This window comes from Aotus nancymaae, unplaced genomic scaffold (assembly GCF_030222135.1).
Source record: "Aotus nancymaae isolate 86718 unplaced genomic scaffold, 86718_ANA_hifiasm-v0.15.2.pri h1tg000057l, whole genome shotgun sequence".
NCBI lineage: Eukaryota > Metazoa > Chordata > Mammalia > Primates > Aotidae > Aotus > Aotus nancymaae.
In genome coordinates this window covers 53,620,329-53,636,179 of record NW_026988471.1, presented here as the reverse complement: position 1 = coordinate 53,636,179, position 15,851 = coordinate 53,620,329, and the positions used below count along the sequence as shown (strand labels likewise).

Below are 15,851 nucleotides of genomic sequence, written 5' to 3'. Positions count from 1 at the left end.
GTTAAAACCATGCAATCCATCCCCACTCACCATCCTTCAAAATGAAACCTGAAGGAGAACAGCTAGGATTCTAACATAAATTAACATGGACAAAAACTAAGTTAGAGCTGGATTTCCCTCTGCTGCATTACATTTTCTTGTGACACTTCAGAACAAATTTTGATAAAGAATGCTTGCTTGAATAACAAAATCAGATTAGAGAATGTGCATACCAGGACACAATAAGCATACATTTACATTTGTACATCCATATGCATTCTGATTCAGTTTATTCAGGAAGTCAATATAACTGCAAGCCTGAACAAATACTAGCATCTAGCTATTTCTCTTTAGATGTAGACATACAAGGGAATGTATGCATTAAACTGACTCACTAGATGAGATTACAGAGTGGTAAAATCAAAAACAAATTCCAGGGGTCTACAAATGTAGTGAATCTAGCTCTAGAAAGAGAAGTGACTAGTGATCGATGCTCTCTTAAAATAGCAGAAAACACCAAGTAAATGCTAATTGTTTTCCAAAAGTGACTCAACTCCTATAATCCACTGAATTTCCCACAGACTTTCAGTTCAGTCAAGCCTCTATGAATAATTTCACAGATCTTTGCATGGCACCAACTTACAGAATTAACTCTGAAATTTGTCAAAAATTAGATTGAAGGAATTAACAGGCAGAAACATGGAGGGTGAGAGAGACAGAGGAAGGGTGGCATAGGAAACAGAGGTGGCTTGGGAGATGGGGAGAAAAGGCCCAGCCTTAGCGGGGAGGTGAATGCAGCTGGAGCCAGGGATGACCCCCCTCTGTTTTCACTTTCTTTTTCTAGAACATATCAACCTATCTTTTCTGCCAAGTGTTGCTGCAGGTCAAAGGGAGAAGAGAAAACGTTGTTGGGTGGGGAGGGCGGGTATTGGCAAGGCTTTGTGAAAATTTTTGGAGACTGAATCACTTCAAGGGGTAAAAGGGTCAACAGGACACTTCAGGCAGAGAGGACAGACTGAGGAAGGGCCTGGAGATAGAAACATGCAACATTATTAGGAGGTGATGTCATCTTTTGAAAGCAAGAGGTACTACAGTCATGCCCAGGGTTTAAGGTCTGTGAATAAGGCGTGGTCCAGCCCTTACTCCAAATAGGAAGCTAAGGACAGACAACAAAGTAGAATTACTGGGCTATGGTGAACCTGATCAGTGTAAATTCATGACTTCTTTTATGAAGACTTTTTAACCAGATGGTGGGACGAGGGGAATCAAAACCAAAGCCTATCCAGACCTTGGGTTAGTGCCACAGCTTTAAAGAGCATAAAACAAGTGCAAGATTCTAAGAGGCTGTGCCAGGAGAACCAGCAAGGGTTGTTGGACTTTGAGTCTGCTGGCTATTTGTATTCCAGTTTTAGATGAATTGTGAGAAGTCATCAAATAAAACAGATAAAGTAGATACACACCTGTCCATCTGAGTCAAAAGCCAGGCAGGCAACTCCATGTGTATGGACATCTTTAAGAATAGACACAGTCTGGACATTATAGGAATCCCATACGCATATATATGGCTCCTTCCCGACTTGGCCAGTTGCAACAAGAGTTTTGTCTGGGTGTAAGGCAAGGCTGAAAGAGAAAAAGGTCTCTTTTCACATCTTCCGACTGAAGAAAACACTGATCGCCTTTTATCCAAAACTGTTTCTCATTTAAATTATCTAACAAGGTGATCTCAAGAGAGTGAGTCTGAACTGTCCCCAAAGTAATTAATTACCTGATTTGTCTAATTGAAATGTTCACTTTAGCAGAGAGGCTTAGCACAGTTTGACAATTTCATTTGGTCTTACCCACTGGTTGCCTTGAAAATCCGACTCTATTATGATTGTAATTATTCAATTTAAAATCATCTCTACGGTTTTTATAACTGCTTTATGTTATGAAATTTACTTACTGATTTTCAAAATATTACTCATTTTCAAGTGAGCTTTTGACTTTAAGTTTTTTTTTAATATTGTTGCTAGGGAAAGTTTCTCTTCTCAGAATTAAACCTGCTTGCAGAAGTGCTGGATGCTATCCTCACTAGGATTTCAAAGCATGGAGAGGTCCTGGAGTCAAGTGCTGTTTCTGTGTCTGTTGCTATAGATAATACATTTTAAGTTAAAGTTTCCATTTTACTTAGATCACTGTGACACCAAAAAAACTACAAATTACAATTGTGGTTTGTATAGCAATTTTTCTCCGTAGTTCAATAAAAACAAAACTTGGTCAAATACACATTGGTATTTTAAGGAGTCAGTAGCTATTCAGAGTCAAGTATTATTTTTCCTAGACGAAAAAAAATCACCCTAATGTTTTAATGTTAAATTCATTGTGTACAGACATTGTGCCTTTCTAAAAAAATGTAAGTTGGGAATCGAGAGCACATTACCTATATAGGAAAACAGCTAATTGTATAAACTTCTGATTATATAATAAAAATAGAAATTTCCCACCTTTTCAGCATCTGTTTACACAGTAAATAGGCTTTTTCCAGTTTTTAGCATGATATTAATCAGAGTATATGTTCTGACATCAGACACTGGATTTGCATGTTGGCCACCCTTACTATCTCTGGTTCTTTGGACAAATTACTTGATCTCTTTTGCCTCAGTTTCTTCATCTAAAAATTGAGATAATACAGAAAATAGCTGACATAGTCAATCTAGAGTACTTAGCAGAGTGCCTGGCACATAGAGAGCACTGAATTCAAATTTTGTCATTTGTGTAACCGGCATTATATATCTATAACCAATATAAGCATGTCTGTATGAATATAATATGGCTTCCAAAAACAAATTATGTACTTTGAATGCATGTTGGCCATCTGAAAAGTGCTTGCTGGAAAACGTATCCTCAAGAATCTTCATAAGCAATATTCTTAAAAGATTAACCCTATAAATGGGTAGCTTTTCACAACAGGTCAACACTAAAAGCTTTGTGACTTTTTAAGGTTGTAGAACAGTTTAGCATTCAGTTGGTGAGAGATGATCAACAAGAATGGACCCTCTCAATCTCAATTCTGTTGAGATACAGCTGGTATTTCAAAGTATCTAGATGTGCCAGAACACTGCAAGATTATGGCACGCCATGTTTGTTCATTAAGCTGAGTGGATGGAAGCAGTCTGAAAACCCTGTCTGTGGTAAACCAGTATATTTTAGCTCAACCACTTATTCACAGGTTCTTATGGACCTATGATATGTCAGCGACAGTACCATAGATATATAAACAGCAATCACACAGCTGTCTTTCGAGAAGCCCACTTTCAGAGGAAAGACAGACATGTAAAGAAATAATTACAGTATGTCAATATGTATACACAGTAACATAGAAAGATGGAGGATACAGTGGCCAGCTGCCCAGGACATCAGGGAAGACATGAGTTCACAGGAAAGACAAGGTGCAAAGGGGGTTCATGTGAAAACACAATGTCCTCCACAGTTTAAGTCTTACAGAAGTTGGCAGGAAATGAGATTGGTCAGGCAGGCAGAGGCAGCTCTTGAAAGCCATCTTAGCCAGGCCAGGAAATTAGGGTGCAATTGACAATTTTGAGCAGGACACAGCATAAACAGTTTCATAGTTGAGGAAGTGATGAAATGTCATGGCAAGGACAGATCTGTGAGGGGTGTTAGGAGAGGCAAGGTGGTCAGTTAGGGACCAGGGAGAGACAGTGAGGGAAGACATGGGTAGAGGGGATAGAGAAGAAGAGTCAAGAGCTATTGGGGGTGAGAACACAGGGGGAAAGGTTCGGAATGTTTGAGACTAAGGGAAAGCTTGGGCACATTGAAGCTGACAGAAGATGTTGTGTGGGCAACTGGGTTTGTAACTCACAGAGCCTGGCTACAGTAGTTTGAAGCCTATGAGCCTGATCCTGGGAAAAGATGGCCTTAACTCTATCCAATCTTTCGTGGGGAAACCAAGAAGACTCCTCAGGTCAGGTTAGCATCACACCCGGAGTCCTAAAGGCTAGAACAAAAAGGATTGACTAGACTGCATGCTTCATGAGGGCAGTGGCTGTCTTCCATGACTCTAAACCGTTCCTGGAATATCATACAACAGAGTAAGCATTAACAAAATACTTGAAGAGGGAGTGAATGGTGCCAACAATCTTGGTTGTCGTATTGCCCCTTCACCTGCTACAGTCAACAGGTTCTACCCAGGGATTAGAAAATAAGGAACGAGCTATTTCCCCTAGATGGCCAGAAACACTTTCAAGAGATAGAAATTAAACTCTTTTGCTGTGATCACAGCTTCTATTTTAAAATCCTTGAGATATTTGGTAGATTCCTGAGATTCTGAAGCATCTAGAAGGAAATAATAAATCCCTACTCCAGACAGTTGTTCTTACTCTAATTCCATAATTCCTGACTTATTTCAGTTCTTTGAATGAGGTAGTTGGGGGGAATGAAATAAACGGATTTCAACAAGTCTTTAAGCCTTCAAGTAACTTACCAGCCTTAGTAACTCAATTAGCAGTGCTATCCCAAAACACTTCACATTTTGGATGTCAAGTATTTTCACTCTGCTTATTATTCTTTTCATTCACATTGAAGTCCATAAATTTACTACATTTATTAAAAAAGTTCGCATTGCAAATTTTTTTTCTTGCCAGAAGTTTCTTCACACTATGTGTTAAATCATCTCTTTACAGCCCACAATACCCCTTTCTCCAGTCCTCCTTTGCCATTTGGGTACATTAAGAAAGTGAGCTTTTTCTCCTTTCATGAGCTAGTCTCTGACTGTCACCTCTATGGCTTGATGCAACATAATTGCTTAGAATGACTCATAATGTTACCATTTATCTACGTCCACGTGAAGAATAACAAGAACAGATAACCACCTTTATTCACTTTACTATTTGTTACCTTTCCAATCAGCTTCCTAGAAACTCCACTCCTTTCACCAGAAAGACAAAAATGATAGCATCCATGTCTCATCCAGGGCACAGCCAAATGGCGTTTACTTCTATTTTAAATTTGTCATGTAATTTCAAGAGCACTTTTTAAGCCTCTTAGACAAGAAAAGTTCACAAACTTTACTCACTAGATTTGCAAGAGAATAATATAAGGTATCAATAAATGGTGGAGTTACAGATTTATTTAATAAGTATTATTTAATAAATCAAATTCCAAAAGTCTTGGAATTTTAGTTCAGAAGCATTTTAAGTGACAGGTGAGTATTATGTTTCAGTTTTCCTCACATGAAACCAAATCCTTCCTATTCTACATACCTCGGAATTGCTCTTTGCTCCTTTGTGAGTGCTCTGAGGCTCAGAAGTCACCCTCCAGCCACGCTGCTGGTCACAGCAGATTAAAAGGTCAGGTCTTTGGATACAATTAAGGGGCTGTGATGGAAAGAACACTGTCCCCTGAATTGCTGGGCTTTTGATGACATCTCATGAGAAATGGTCACTATTGTGTCCTCCTATAGAGGAAGTCACAGAAGCGGAGAGTACCACAGTTACACAAAATCCTTGTTCCACCTAGGACTTCTCGTCACCTTCTTCACCATGTTGTGACTGGAAGTACGGAGACTAGTTATCTCTATTTTAAGTCTATCTGCCAGCTGAGAGTCCATATATTCAATTCTTTGCTTTCCTAAGAAAACTTGCAAATTTTACAAGCTATTTTAGCTACAACAGCGCTGTCACAATATTAAAGTTTTTAAAGTTGACTCCCTTTCATTGAGAGCCTCAACACAATGAAAGTCTCATCCCACACCTACATAAAAATGTTTAGTGTCACTATTTTTTCCTTTAGTACTCAGTTTATTGCATTTACTGTATTTCACATAGTTTTGAAAGAACTATTTTTTAATATATAAACCTAGTTCCATTGGGAAATCCCATCTTCTGTTACCATAGCAATAGAGAGCACTGCAGAGAAGGACTTTCATCAACCTATTTGGGAGAAGAAATTGATTTGTTTCTCTAGCATGCCAGGAGGGCAAAAGCATGGCTTCCTGATGTCAGATGAGATCAGGAAGATTTCCAAATATGCTGTGTAGAAGAAAAGATGACAATCAAACGGGTCATGGAAAGAGATAGCCTTGTTTATGAAGTTGAACCACCATCACCAAAAAAACACTGATCAATACTAATCATTCTTGATTCCTTGAGGCAAAAAATTATATGAGCACTTGTTCCAAGAGCAGCATTTTAAAAACATTCATCATTCTTAAGCCTCATTTCATTTTTGTCCCAGGCTGCTTCAGCGAGTCTCTCAGTAATAATTTATATGTTTAGGTTTTTTTTAAAGGTCTCACTAGGAAAGCATGAAAGCCTTCTCCCTCCCTTCCCTGAAGGTAACCTTGAGAGCAGCTTTCCAATGTCAGAGAGAGAGGCACATCCAAATCATGAGGTTGGATTGTCTGAGGACAGAAAGGGAGGTTGCTGCTTTGGGGACTGAAGGGGGAATAGCCCAACCAGTGACCCAACCCAGAACCATCAGTGGATGTTCATCTGCAAGGCAGAAAAGGCAAAGGCAGGCCTGATTTGAACAGAGTAGACTGGAGGCAGTGGAACCTCAGATGGGGATGGCTGTGTTCCAGTCCTGGTCCCAAGAGATATGCTTAGCACTTGAGTACCCCACCACAATTGTGATCTCATCTGACATTCCCTGCTTCTGTGACTTCCTCTGTAGGAGGACACAATAGTTGGCGATTTCTCCTGAGATCTTATCAAAAGCCCAAGAATTCAGAGGACAGGGTTCTTTCACCTGGGCAGCACAAACGGGAATGACAGCAACATGGACAAACCACCAGGATCCATTGCCATTTTCCTAAACTATGTGAACACCACAGAACCGTATAATCCATGGTTGAGCAGGGAGTCCCTAAAACTGGACTTTACCAAGTTTGATAAGTGGTGTATCTAATGAGAATGTGATTTAGAAAAATAAAGAAATTTGATACCTTGCCATAACTGTATGCCATACTTACTGGTATGAAACTATATTCCAGCAATATCTTCATATAAAAGAATGCTTAAAAGCACAGCCACACAGTGGCATGGATGGAGCCAGCTTAGACTGGCCACCAAAAACTAAGTTTTAGCAACTTTGTAAACCAGTTAATCACAGCCACTGTTAGATATTATATAGATTTACAGTTATATAAATGTTAAAAGTAAAGGTAATACACACTGAAAGCTCACTATCTGGTAATTATTTCACTACATTTCAATCTTCTCTGTAGTCCTGAGGTTATTTATTGCTATCCTATCCATATGGTAGAAATGCCATAGATGGTGTGTTACTACACACCTCTTCCGAACTCCATTTTCAATGATGTCACATTGGTGGCTAGAAGTCAGCCATAGTGGGTAAATTTACATCATGGAAATCAGTAAGTGCTACAACTCAGGGCTTAATTTATTGTTTTGTTGACTGTCTAGACTTACGAGATAAGATAAAATGTTGATAATGTAGAATAAACCTAAAAGTGTATCACTCTGTAGCTGTTACATTGTGAATACAAAAAATTGAGAAAACATTTTCAATATTCCCTCACATCATTGACCAACAAGTATAGTTCCAACAAGAATGTTGACTGATAGTTTTATTTACATTCATAAGAAAAATCTAAAACATATACATCTTGGAACTTTAATCATTTGCCAATGATGTCAACAACTTCTTTGCTGAACCAGATGGTAATCAAGAATTTATTCCTCATTCAGTTTTGTCAAGTCATGGTTAAACTGCAACCAAAGACTGATCACAGATACTGGAGTTTAGAAAAAAGGAAAGAAAAAAAAAATCAGTGAAAGCATTCTATCAGAATTGATTGGCTATGTGGAATTAATAAAAACAATGATATTATTTGCAAGTTGTGCATTACTTATTTATATCAATAAAATGTGTAAGTTTATTAATGCATATGCATACATTTTATTTTTCTCCTGGAGAGCTGTTTGTTCAGCAACAAGTGCATCACTGAAACTTGTCTCCTCTACTTACTGGCAAAGAACAGTTTCCCATAAATCATCTTCAGCAAATTACTCAACCTCTCTGTGCCCCAGTTTCTCATTCATAAGCATGGGAATAACAACAGTACCTACTTCAAAGAAAATAGGTATTATGAGGACTTAATAAATCCTGAATCAGTGATTAAAATAGTAGCACTTAAAACATAGCACCATAGAGGTAGTATTGTTATTGATTAACTGCCATGGGATAGACTCACATGAAACCTACCCCTCACCCCCGGGAACGGACATTGTAAGTCAGGGAAACTCATGTACATAAAAAGCTATAGTGAACTCTCCTCGAATTTAAAAATAAGACTATCCTCTGAGATTTAAACTGGTAAAAACCATTCAGAATGGACAATGTAAGTTATCCGAAGATGCCTCCCTAAGGAAAAAGCATCTAAAGCAAGAAAAACAGTTTAGAAGTTTAATCCAGTCATGACTGGACAGTGAGAAAACCTGCACTCAGCTACTAGGAAAACACATATACAACACATATATATACACACATACATGTATGTATATATACATATATATACATATACACATATGTGTATATGTCTGAGAGAAAAAATGTTAATAAAAGTAGAAGTTCTGCTTAAAGTCTTTATAAAAAGGAGTTAGAATTAAGATGGAATATTGCTATAAGGATAGACATATAAATCAATGGTATAGAATTGAATCCACAAATAAATCCACACTTACATGATAGACTCATTTCCAGCAAAAGTGTTATGGTAACTCATAGGAGGAAAGGATCGTTTTTCAACAGATAGTGCTGGAACAACTAGATATTCTTATGGAAAGAAGTGAATTTCACTCTTCCCTTTTACCATAGTCAAAAAAAAAAAAAATGTAAGCACTAAACCATGTAATTGATAGAAAAAAAAATTTAAGAACATCTTTGTGACCTTTGAAAGATAATGGTCTCTTAGAGAAAAAACAAGCAGAAAAATCATTTAAAAAAAAGATAAATTGGACTTTTAAAAAACATCAAAACTTCTAGTCTTTGACAAACACTATTAGGAAAATGAAAAGGCAAACCACAGACTAGGAAAATAAAAAGGAAAAACAACCAAATCACCAAAACTTCTACCCAGAATATATAAGAATGTTTACAATTTAATAAGAACACAATTTAAAATATGGCTAAAAGACTTGAACATCGTCAAGGACAACTAAAATTAAAAAGACTGATGATACCAAGTGTTGCTGAAGACATAGAGCAACTGGAATGCACAGACATTGCTAATAGGAAATGTAAAATGATGAATCACTTTGGAAAGTCATTTGACAGTCGCTTATAAACATATGCTTACCATTATGATCTAGCAATTCCACTCTTCAGAATTTATCCAAGAGAAATAAAAAGGAAATGTCTAAACAAAGACTTGCATACAAGTCTTTGTAGATTTATAAGAGCCAGAAATTGGAAATAAGTCACATGTCCAACAGGTGAATGGATATATTATCATCTATTCATGCAATGGAATTGTTCTTAGCCATAAACAGAAATGAAACTAGTGACAACCACAGCATGGATGAATCTCAAAAATAGTATATTGATCGAAAGAACCCTAGAGCATTCAGTGGAATACTCAAGTCACTAACACCTTCATCATATGCTAGGAGCCAAAAAATACTGTTTCTAGTTGACAATCCCAAAAATAAAAGGTATTAAAATATAACCTAAAGCTACCAAGGTAAACGGTAAGGGAATTAAAAAAATAACCCTTCAGGGAGGAGAAGGAAAGTGATGTAAGCATGGTATACCTAAGCTACATCCTCATGTATCTTAAAAGGAAGTCAACATGTCTAAAGAAAATAAGAAACAGTCATTAATTGTACTGTTTTGACCTGTGGAAGTAGTCACCATAGAGAACAGTCATGAAAATTAGAAGTGTTCCTTTGAAAAGTAGATTGCAGATAGCAAAGGAGCAGGGGCAAATTTACATTAGAATGCTTTCTGTAATTTTGTGTGTGTCTCCATTGTTCTGATACAAATATAAAGATTAAAACATAACAAAAATGATCCTGGAGAAATATAAATTGGTTAACTTACACAAGAAGCCATCTGGTGGTTTAGAAGTCTTCCACAGGCAGGAAGAGGGATGGGTTGTCTGATGGCTATATCAGATTTATCAACCCCCAGATGTTCTCATCAGTATAATTGCTACTGATAAAAGAATTTGATCAGCATGGCTAGTCTTACAGTGCATTCTTTGAAAAAGGAGAAATACTGCATCAGATTGTAACACCACAATTTGCTAATGAGAAGTTTCACTAATGAGAGGGGTCTGTGTGAAACCCAGCTTTCTGGAGCTATTCATCCTTTTTTCCTCCTCTCTTTAAGCAAGGAGTATGACTCAAGCATTGAGGGTTATATCTGGCAAAAGTCCTGTTAATTTAGTATAATTAAATATGCCAGTCATGTGTTTCAGTAAGGTCTGATTAAATACTTTAGAGAAGTCATTAATGAATCCATCTGGTCTAGTGACTTTGCCAGATGGCGAAATGTTACTATCTCTATCTGTGCTGCTCCTGGAGCATTCTACCTTTCCTGTAGAGTAGCATGCAGTCATTTTCAGGGTAAGTCTTAATTTGCTAGTTTATACTATCAAGGGATTTGGAAAGTTGAAAGCAAGCCTAATATTACAACATACCGACTGAGCCACAAGATTAAGGCTGCATTAAATGGCCTATCATTCTACTGTTGAATTCAAAGTCATTTCATCATTTCCATTTCCTTGGAATGTTCTGCCATCCATGAGTGGAGAGTCAGCACCACAGGGAGAGATGACCAGCTGTATTTCTCTCTCTCTCTCTCTCTCTCTCTCTCTCTCTCTCTCTCTCTCACACACACACACACACACACACACACACGAGGTAACACTCCAAGATGAGAAGAATTTCAATTGTTTCAAAACTGAAACCCTGGAAGTATTTTCTCCATGTGGATGGTCACTTAAAAACTGGCCACTTGTTTAGCCAGGCATGGTGGTTCACACCTGTAATCCCAGCACTTTGGGAGGCCGAGGCGGGTGGATCATGAGGTCAAGAGATTGAGACCATCCTGGTCAACATGGTGACCTGGTCAACATAGAGACGTCTCTACTAAAAAAATATATATATAACATTAGCTGGGCATGGTGGCGCGTTGCCTGTAATCCCAGCTACTCAGGAGGCTGAGGCAGGAGAATTGCCTGAACCCAGGAGGCGGAGGTTGCGGTGAGCCGAGATCGCGCCATTGCACTCCAGCCTGGGTAACAAGAGCCAAACTCCGTCTCAAAAAAAAACTGGCCACTTGTTTAATCACAGAGTTGCACAGCCTTGTGAAAGCGCATTAAAATGGCAGTCTTCAAGCTGTTTTGATACCTTGATCATGCAGGGTTAGCCTTTAACTTACCAATTCCCTCACCAGCTTGGTCAAAATGCAAGGCATTCTCCAAAGCACTGACAATGGCAACCTTAAAATATCACTTCACCAATTGCTGCCCAAGATAAAGGCTTAAACCGAAGTGACAACCAGTTGCTTGGAGCTGCTGGAGGTGGGTCTAAGGTAGTTTGATGAGGGTATGAGCAAAGTTAAAGCTGAGAAAAGAGCCCAGTGTTTTATCGCCACTGTCAATCCCTTACCCCTGAAATGCATTGACTCCTCAAGTTGAAGAATAGAGTTAAATTGAGGTCCTATTTTTTTGTCATGAAGCCAAGTTTGACTAATTGACCAGTTTAGTTGGCTTTGATCATTTATGCTTATGAAACTGTTGCTTCCAAGTGTACTTCCTGGCCATACGGAAGCTACAGACACCACACTACGGCAGCTCACACTCAGAGCTCTGGCTCTTGTTTTTCTTCTGCGGTTAACAGCAACTCCCTTCCCCTACGGTTTCATTTTGTTCCTCTTCCTTCTGTCCTCTTTCCCTATCAAGTTATTCCTGTGTCTTTAAATGAGGGTCATATGTAATATTTCGTCCAGCATGTTTGTGTTTGGAGAAGTGGCAGGAAGGAGAGCACCTGTGTCATCTCAGTCTCCCAGGATTCCAGAACTGGGAGCTCACCATTGACTCTTGTCCACCACCCTCAGTTCCGCTCCTTTTGGATTCAGTCACTGTGGAACTATCACTGAACTTGCCCTAAGTGACTAATTAAACCCTTTTTAAGATTCCACGTGTAAGAGAGGGTCTCTCTACCAAGTAGAGAACACGCTGCAGTGCTTATCTGCCAAATGGGGTAAATGGGAACGCTAAGCACAGAGTCTGACACAATGAGCACTCAAATAGTAGGAATAAGTAAAGTAACAAGGCCTTCTATCAAAGCAATTATTATTATTATTTTTTGAGACGGGATCTCACTCTGTTGCCCAGGCTGAAGTGCAGTGGTATGATCACAGCCTTAACAGGGATGAGTGATCCTCCCATCTCAGCGCTCGAGCAGCTGAAACCACAGGCACATGCCACCATGTCAGGCTAATTTTTGTATTTTTTTTTTGTAGAGACAGGGTTTCACCATGTTGCCCAGACTGGTCTCGAACTCCTGGGCTCAAGCAATCTGCCCACCTCAACCTCCCAAAGTGCTGGGATTACAGGTGTGAGCCACTACACCCTGCCTACTAAAATTATTACCAAGTTAAAAAAACTCAAACTCTTGGAAGTACCAGAGAAGTTACTTGTTGGTGATTTTTAAATGCAGAAAATAAAAACTATATTTCATTCTCTCTTGTTTCAGGGGCATTTGTTCTAATTCTGCCAACAGTATTTTTAAAAAAATGTTAGCTACAAGAGGGCAGGGATTTATAGTCTGTTTTTTCCATTCATGACGCCCGTAACAGCATTATGCCTATCATCTAATGGATGCTTTTATAAATAGATGTTGAACGAGCAAGTTGACATGTATAGCTTCAGATACCTGAATATGAGTAAGACGGATGCAAGAACACATTCAACCACACAGGTATCCTTCACACACAAAATTCCTGTCATGACTCTACAGACAAGAAAGATCATGAAAAATACCACTTATTGATATCAGTAGTTCAAAAAATATTGTTATCCAGAAGACCAAAATCCAATTTTCAGAAGTGCCATTCTGAGAAGTGATGGCATGACATTTTAATTCATCGGGCTTTATACTTTTATAACCAACTTAGGTACAAAATAATAACCAGGTTTGTGATGTTGGTTTTAAAAAACTGCATATTAGACTCCTTACAATAGTTTGTTCAGAAGAAAACCATTAAATGGGAATGAAAGGGACTTTGAAAGCTAACAACACTGCCAACAAGCCTAATTCAAGGTCTTGTTGAATTTTCCTTTGTATTTTAGTTTAACAGAAATGGCTTTACAGGGAAACAGCTTCATCCATATTTGATTATTTCACAAAAAAAAGACAAGCATGCCCTCCTCAGAGCTGGGGCAAGGAGTTAGGTCCTCGTCAATCCCAGACATCACACTGGGGAGTCAAGCACGAGTAAACTCCTACTTTGAAATAAGTGTCCCTCCAGAGATGGTAATTCATGTAAGCATCACTTCAGGCCCAGGCCAACCTCGCCCACTTTACATTATTTCATCATAGGAAGCAATTTTCAATTCCAAGGAGAAACTTTTCAACAGCAGAATTTAATGTCCAGGAATAAGTATATCCAAGGAAACAGATAACATGAAGGGTAACTTTATTCTAGCTCCCTGACCCCTAATGAAATGGAAATCCCGTTTGCCAGCTCCTGTTCCAGAGGCATCACATGTAAGATATCAAATTTAATCCCCAAGAAGGGTCTAGGCTGGGCTGGAGTTGAGAATCCTACATGTCTATTATGTAGAGGTAAGTAACACCTCTGCCTCCCATCTCTTCACCCATGTCTGGTTTCATCCACTTAGAGTAAAAAAGCTGCTTCGGAATGAAAAAAATTCCTGTCCACAATGGTGGTTCATTCATCTGCCTATCCAAATAGCTGATGTCCTGGGGTTGGAGGTAGGTGCAAAGAATGCAGACTGTGTCAAGGCGCAACCCCCACCCCCACCCCCCGACTGCATTCACCATGCTGGAGGGCGCTGTTACATCCTTGAGTCAGCTTCTGAGTCAATTCATGCTTGTTTTGAGAAAAATAAAAGCATCCATGTGGGAGGGGTCTCTGAAGACTGATTTTAGGATGTGTTTGATGCTTTCAAAGAGTTCTTACATTTAAAACGGGTACTCAAAAAAAAAAATCTGGCTAAGTGTACTCCTGAATTCAAACCTCATTTTGATGGAATAGTGGAATCATTTAACATCACATCTGAGCGATTCGACCCTTTTAGAAAGGGACTTCATTTAATGCAACTCCTCTAGAGCAAACAAATAAGATATAAAATGGTTGCATGGCATGCCTAGAATCTCCCCAGTGAGTAGCATAACTAATGAAACCCCAAGTCTCTTTATAAAAAGTATAGCAACCAGTTTGCTGGACATTTTCACATTCACTGCTCTTTTAAATAATTTCTAGTAAAGGTCATAGAGCTCCATCTAAGTAGCAAGCTGAGCGAAGATTCAAAATCAGTTTTGACTGCTTCTGAAAACTTGGAACTAATTTTTACCTCTAATCTCAATTTCTTTTCTATTATATAAAGGGTCAGCAAACCTTCTATAAAGGGTCACATAGTAAGTATTTTACTCTTTGACGGTCATATGGTCTCTGTCGGAACTACCAAATTCCACCATGCTAGTATGAAAGTAGCCATACACAATACTAAATGAATGAATGCATTGGTGTTTTAGTAACACTTCGTTTTTGAATATTGAAACTAAAATTTTATATAATTTTCATATGTGAGAGTATATTTGTCTTTGGATTTAAAATAAACTTAAAAATGTAAAAACCATTCTGAGCTCATGGACCAACAAAAACAAGCAACGTGTCAGATTCGGCCAGTGTGCTGTCATTTGCCGACCCCTAAGTTATACCATCATCTTTTAGCATCTACCTGCTGCAAACAGTCCAGAGAAGTCTTGAAAAATCCTATCATTTTTATTTCTTAAAACCCAAATCTATGATGTTTACATTGTTTACAAGAGATAACTACAAAACATTCAGACACAAATACAAATGTCTACATGTGTATAAAGCATAAAGAAATGAAATGAATGTCCGTACGCCCATCACCCAATTTTAAAAACACAATATTAAACAGCGACACTCTTGCATACCCCTGTCGAGTCATATCCTCCTCCTTCCCCATCAAATCTCTACCTTGAACTCCGTAGTCTTTTAAATATATGGTTTCATTATGCATGTCTGCAGGTTTGTGTTTGACCTTTATTTAAATGGTGTGTTGTATGTATTCTCTGGGGTTTGCTTCCTGTCACTCAACAACATATATTGTGAAATCGCATCCATGTTTCGTGTGGCTGTACTAAGAAAAGAAAGAAATACATCTGTCCACAGGAGAAAGAAAAATGACACTCAAGTATATACATTTATAGGATTTAATTTAAATGAAATAAAAATAGACTTCTAACTAAAAATGTAAGCCAGATTTTTAATAGGGAACCTATTGATGTTTAAATGCCAAAAATCCTTTGAGCAAAAACCTATCTTTTGGGGAGCTACACCAGTATCATTTATATAGATAGGGTTGATGGACAAGCTGCAAGTGAATTCCTGTAAGGAGTACAACTATAATGCTGGGAGTTTAGGGAGTTGTGGGGGTGATTTTCACTCCTGAAATTATTTCTTCTGGAAAAAATGGACTCACAATGCTATGCCATGGAGACTCGTATCCAGCTGCTTTGAAGGTACATCAGTGAATCGAAAACTTGACTGATTACTGATTGAGAAACTCAAGTGATACAAACCATTAATCTTCTTTTCAAGCTAGTAAAAAGAATAGTTCTATTAGTGCC

At 38.3% G+C, this 15,851-nt stretch overlaps 1 protein-coding gene across 1 annotated transcript in view; it reads right to left on the bottom strand.

Annotated features, from left to right (window-relative positions):
- The window catches only part of EML6 (EMAP like 6), a 253,524-nt gene that overhangs the window by 156,408 nt on the left and 81,265 nt on the right, over nt 1-15,851 (bottom strand). Inside the window, exon 2 of the mRNA XM_021672860.2 lies at nt 1,440-1,599. Coding sequence (XP_021528535.2) covers nt 1,440-1,599 — 160 coding nt within the window. The remainder of the gene's footprint in view (nt 1-1,439; nt 1,600-15,851) is intronic.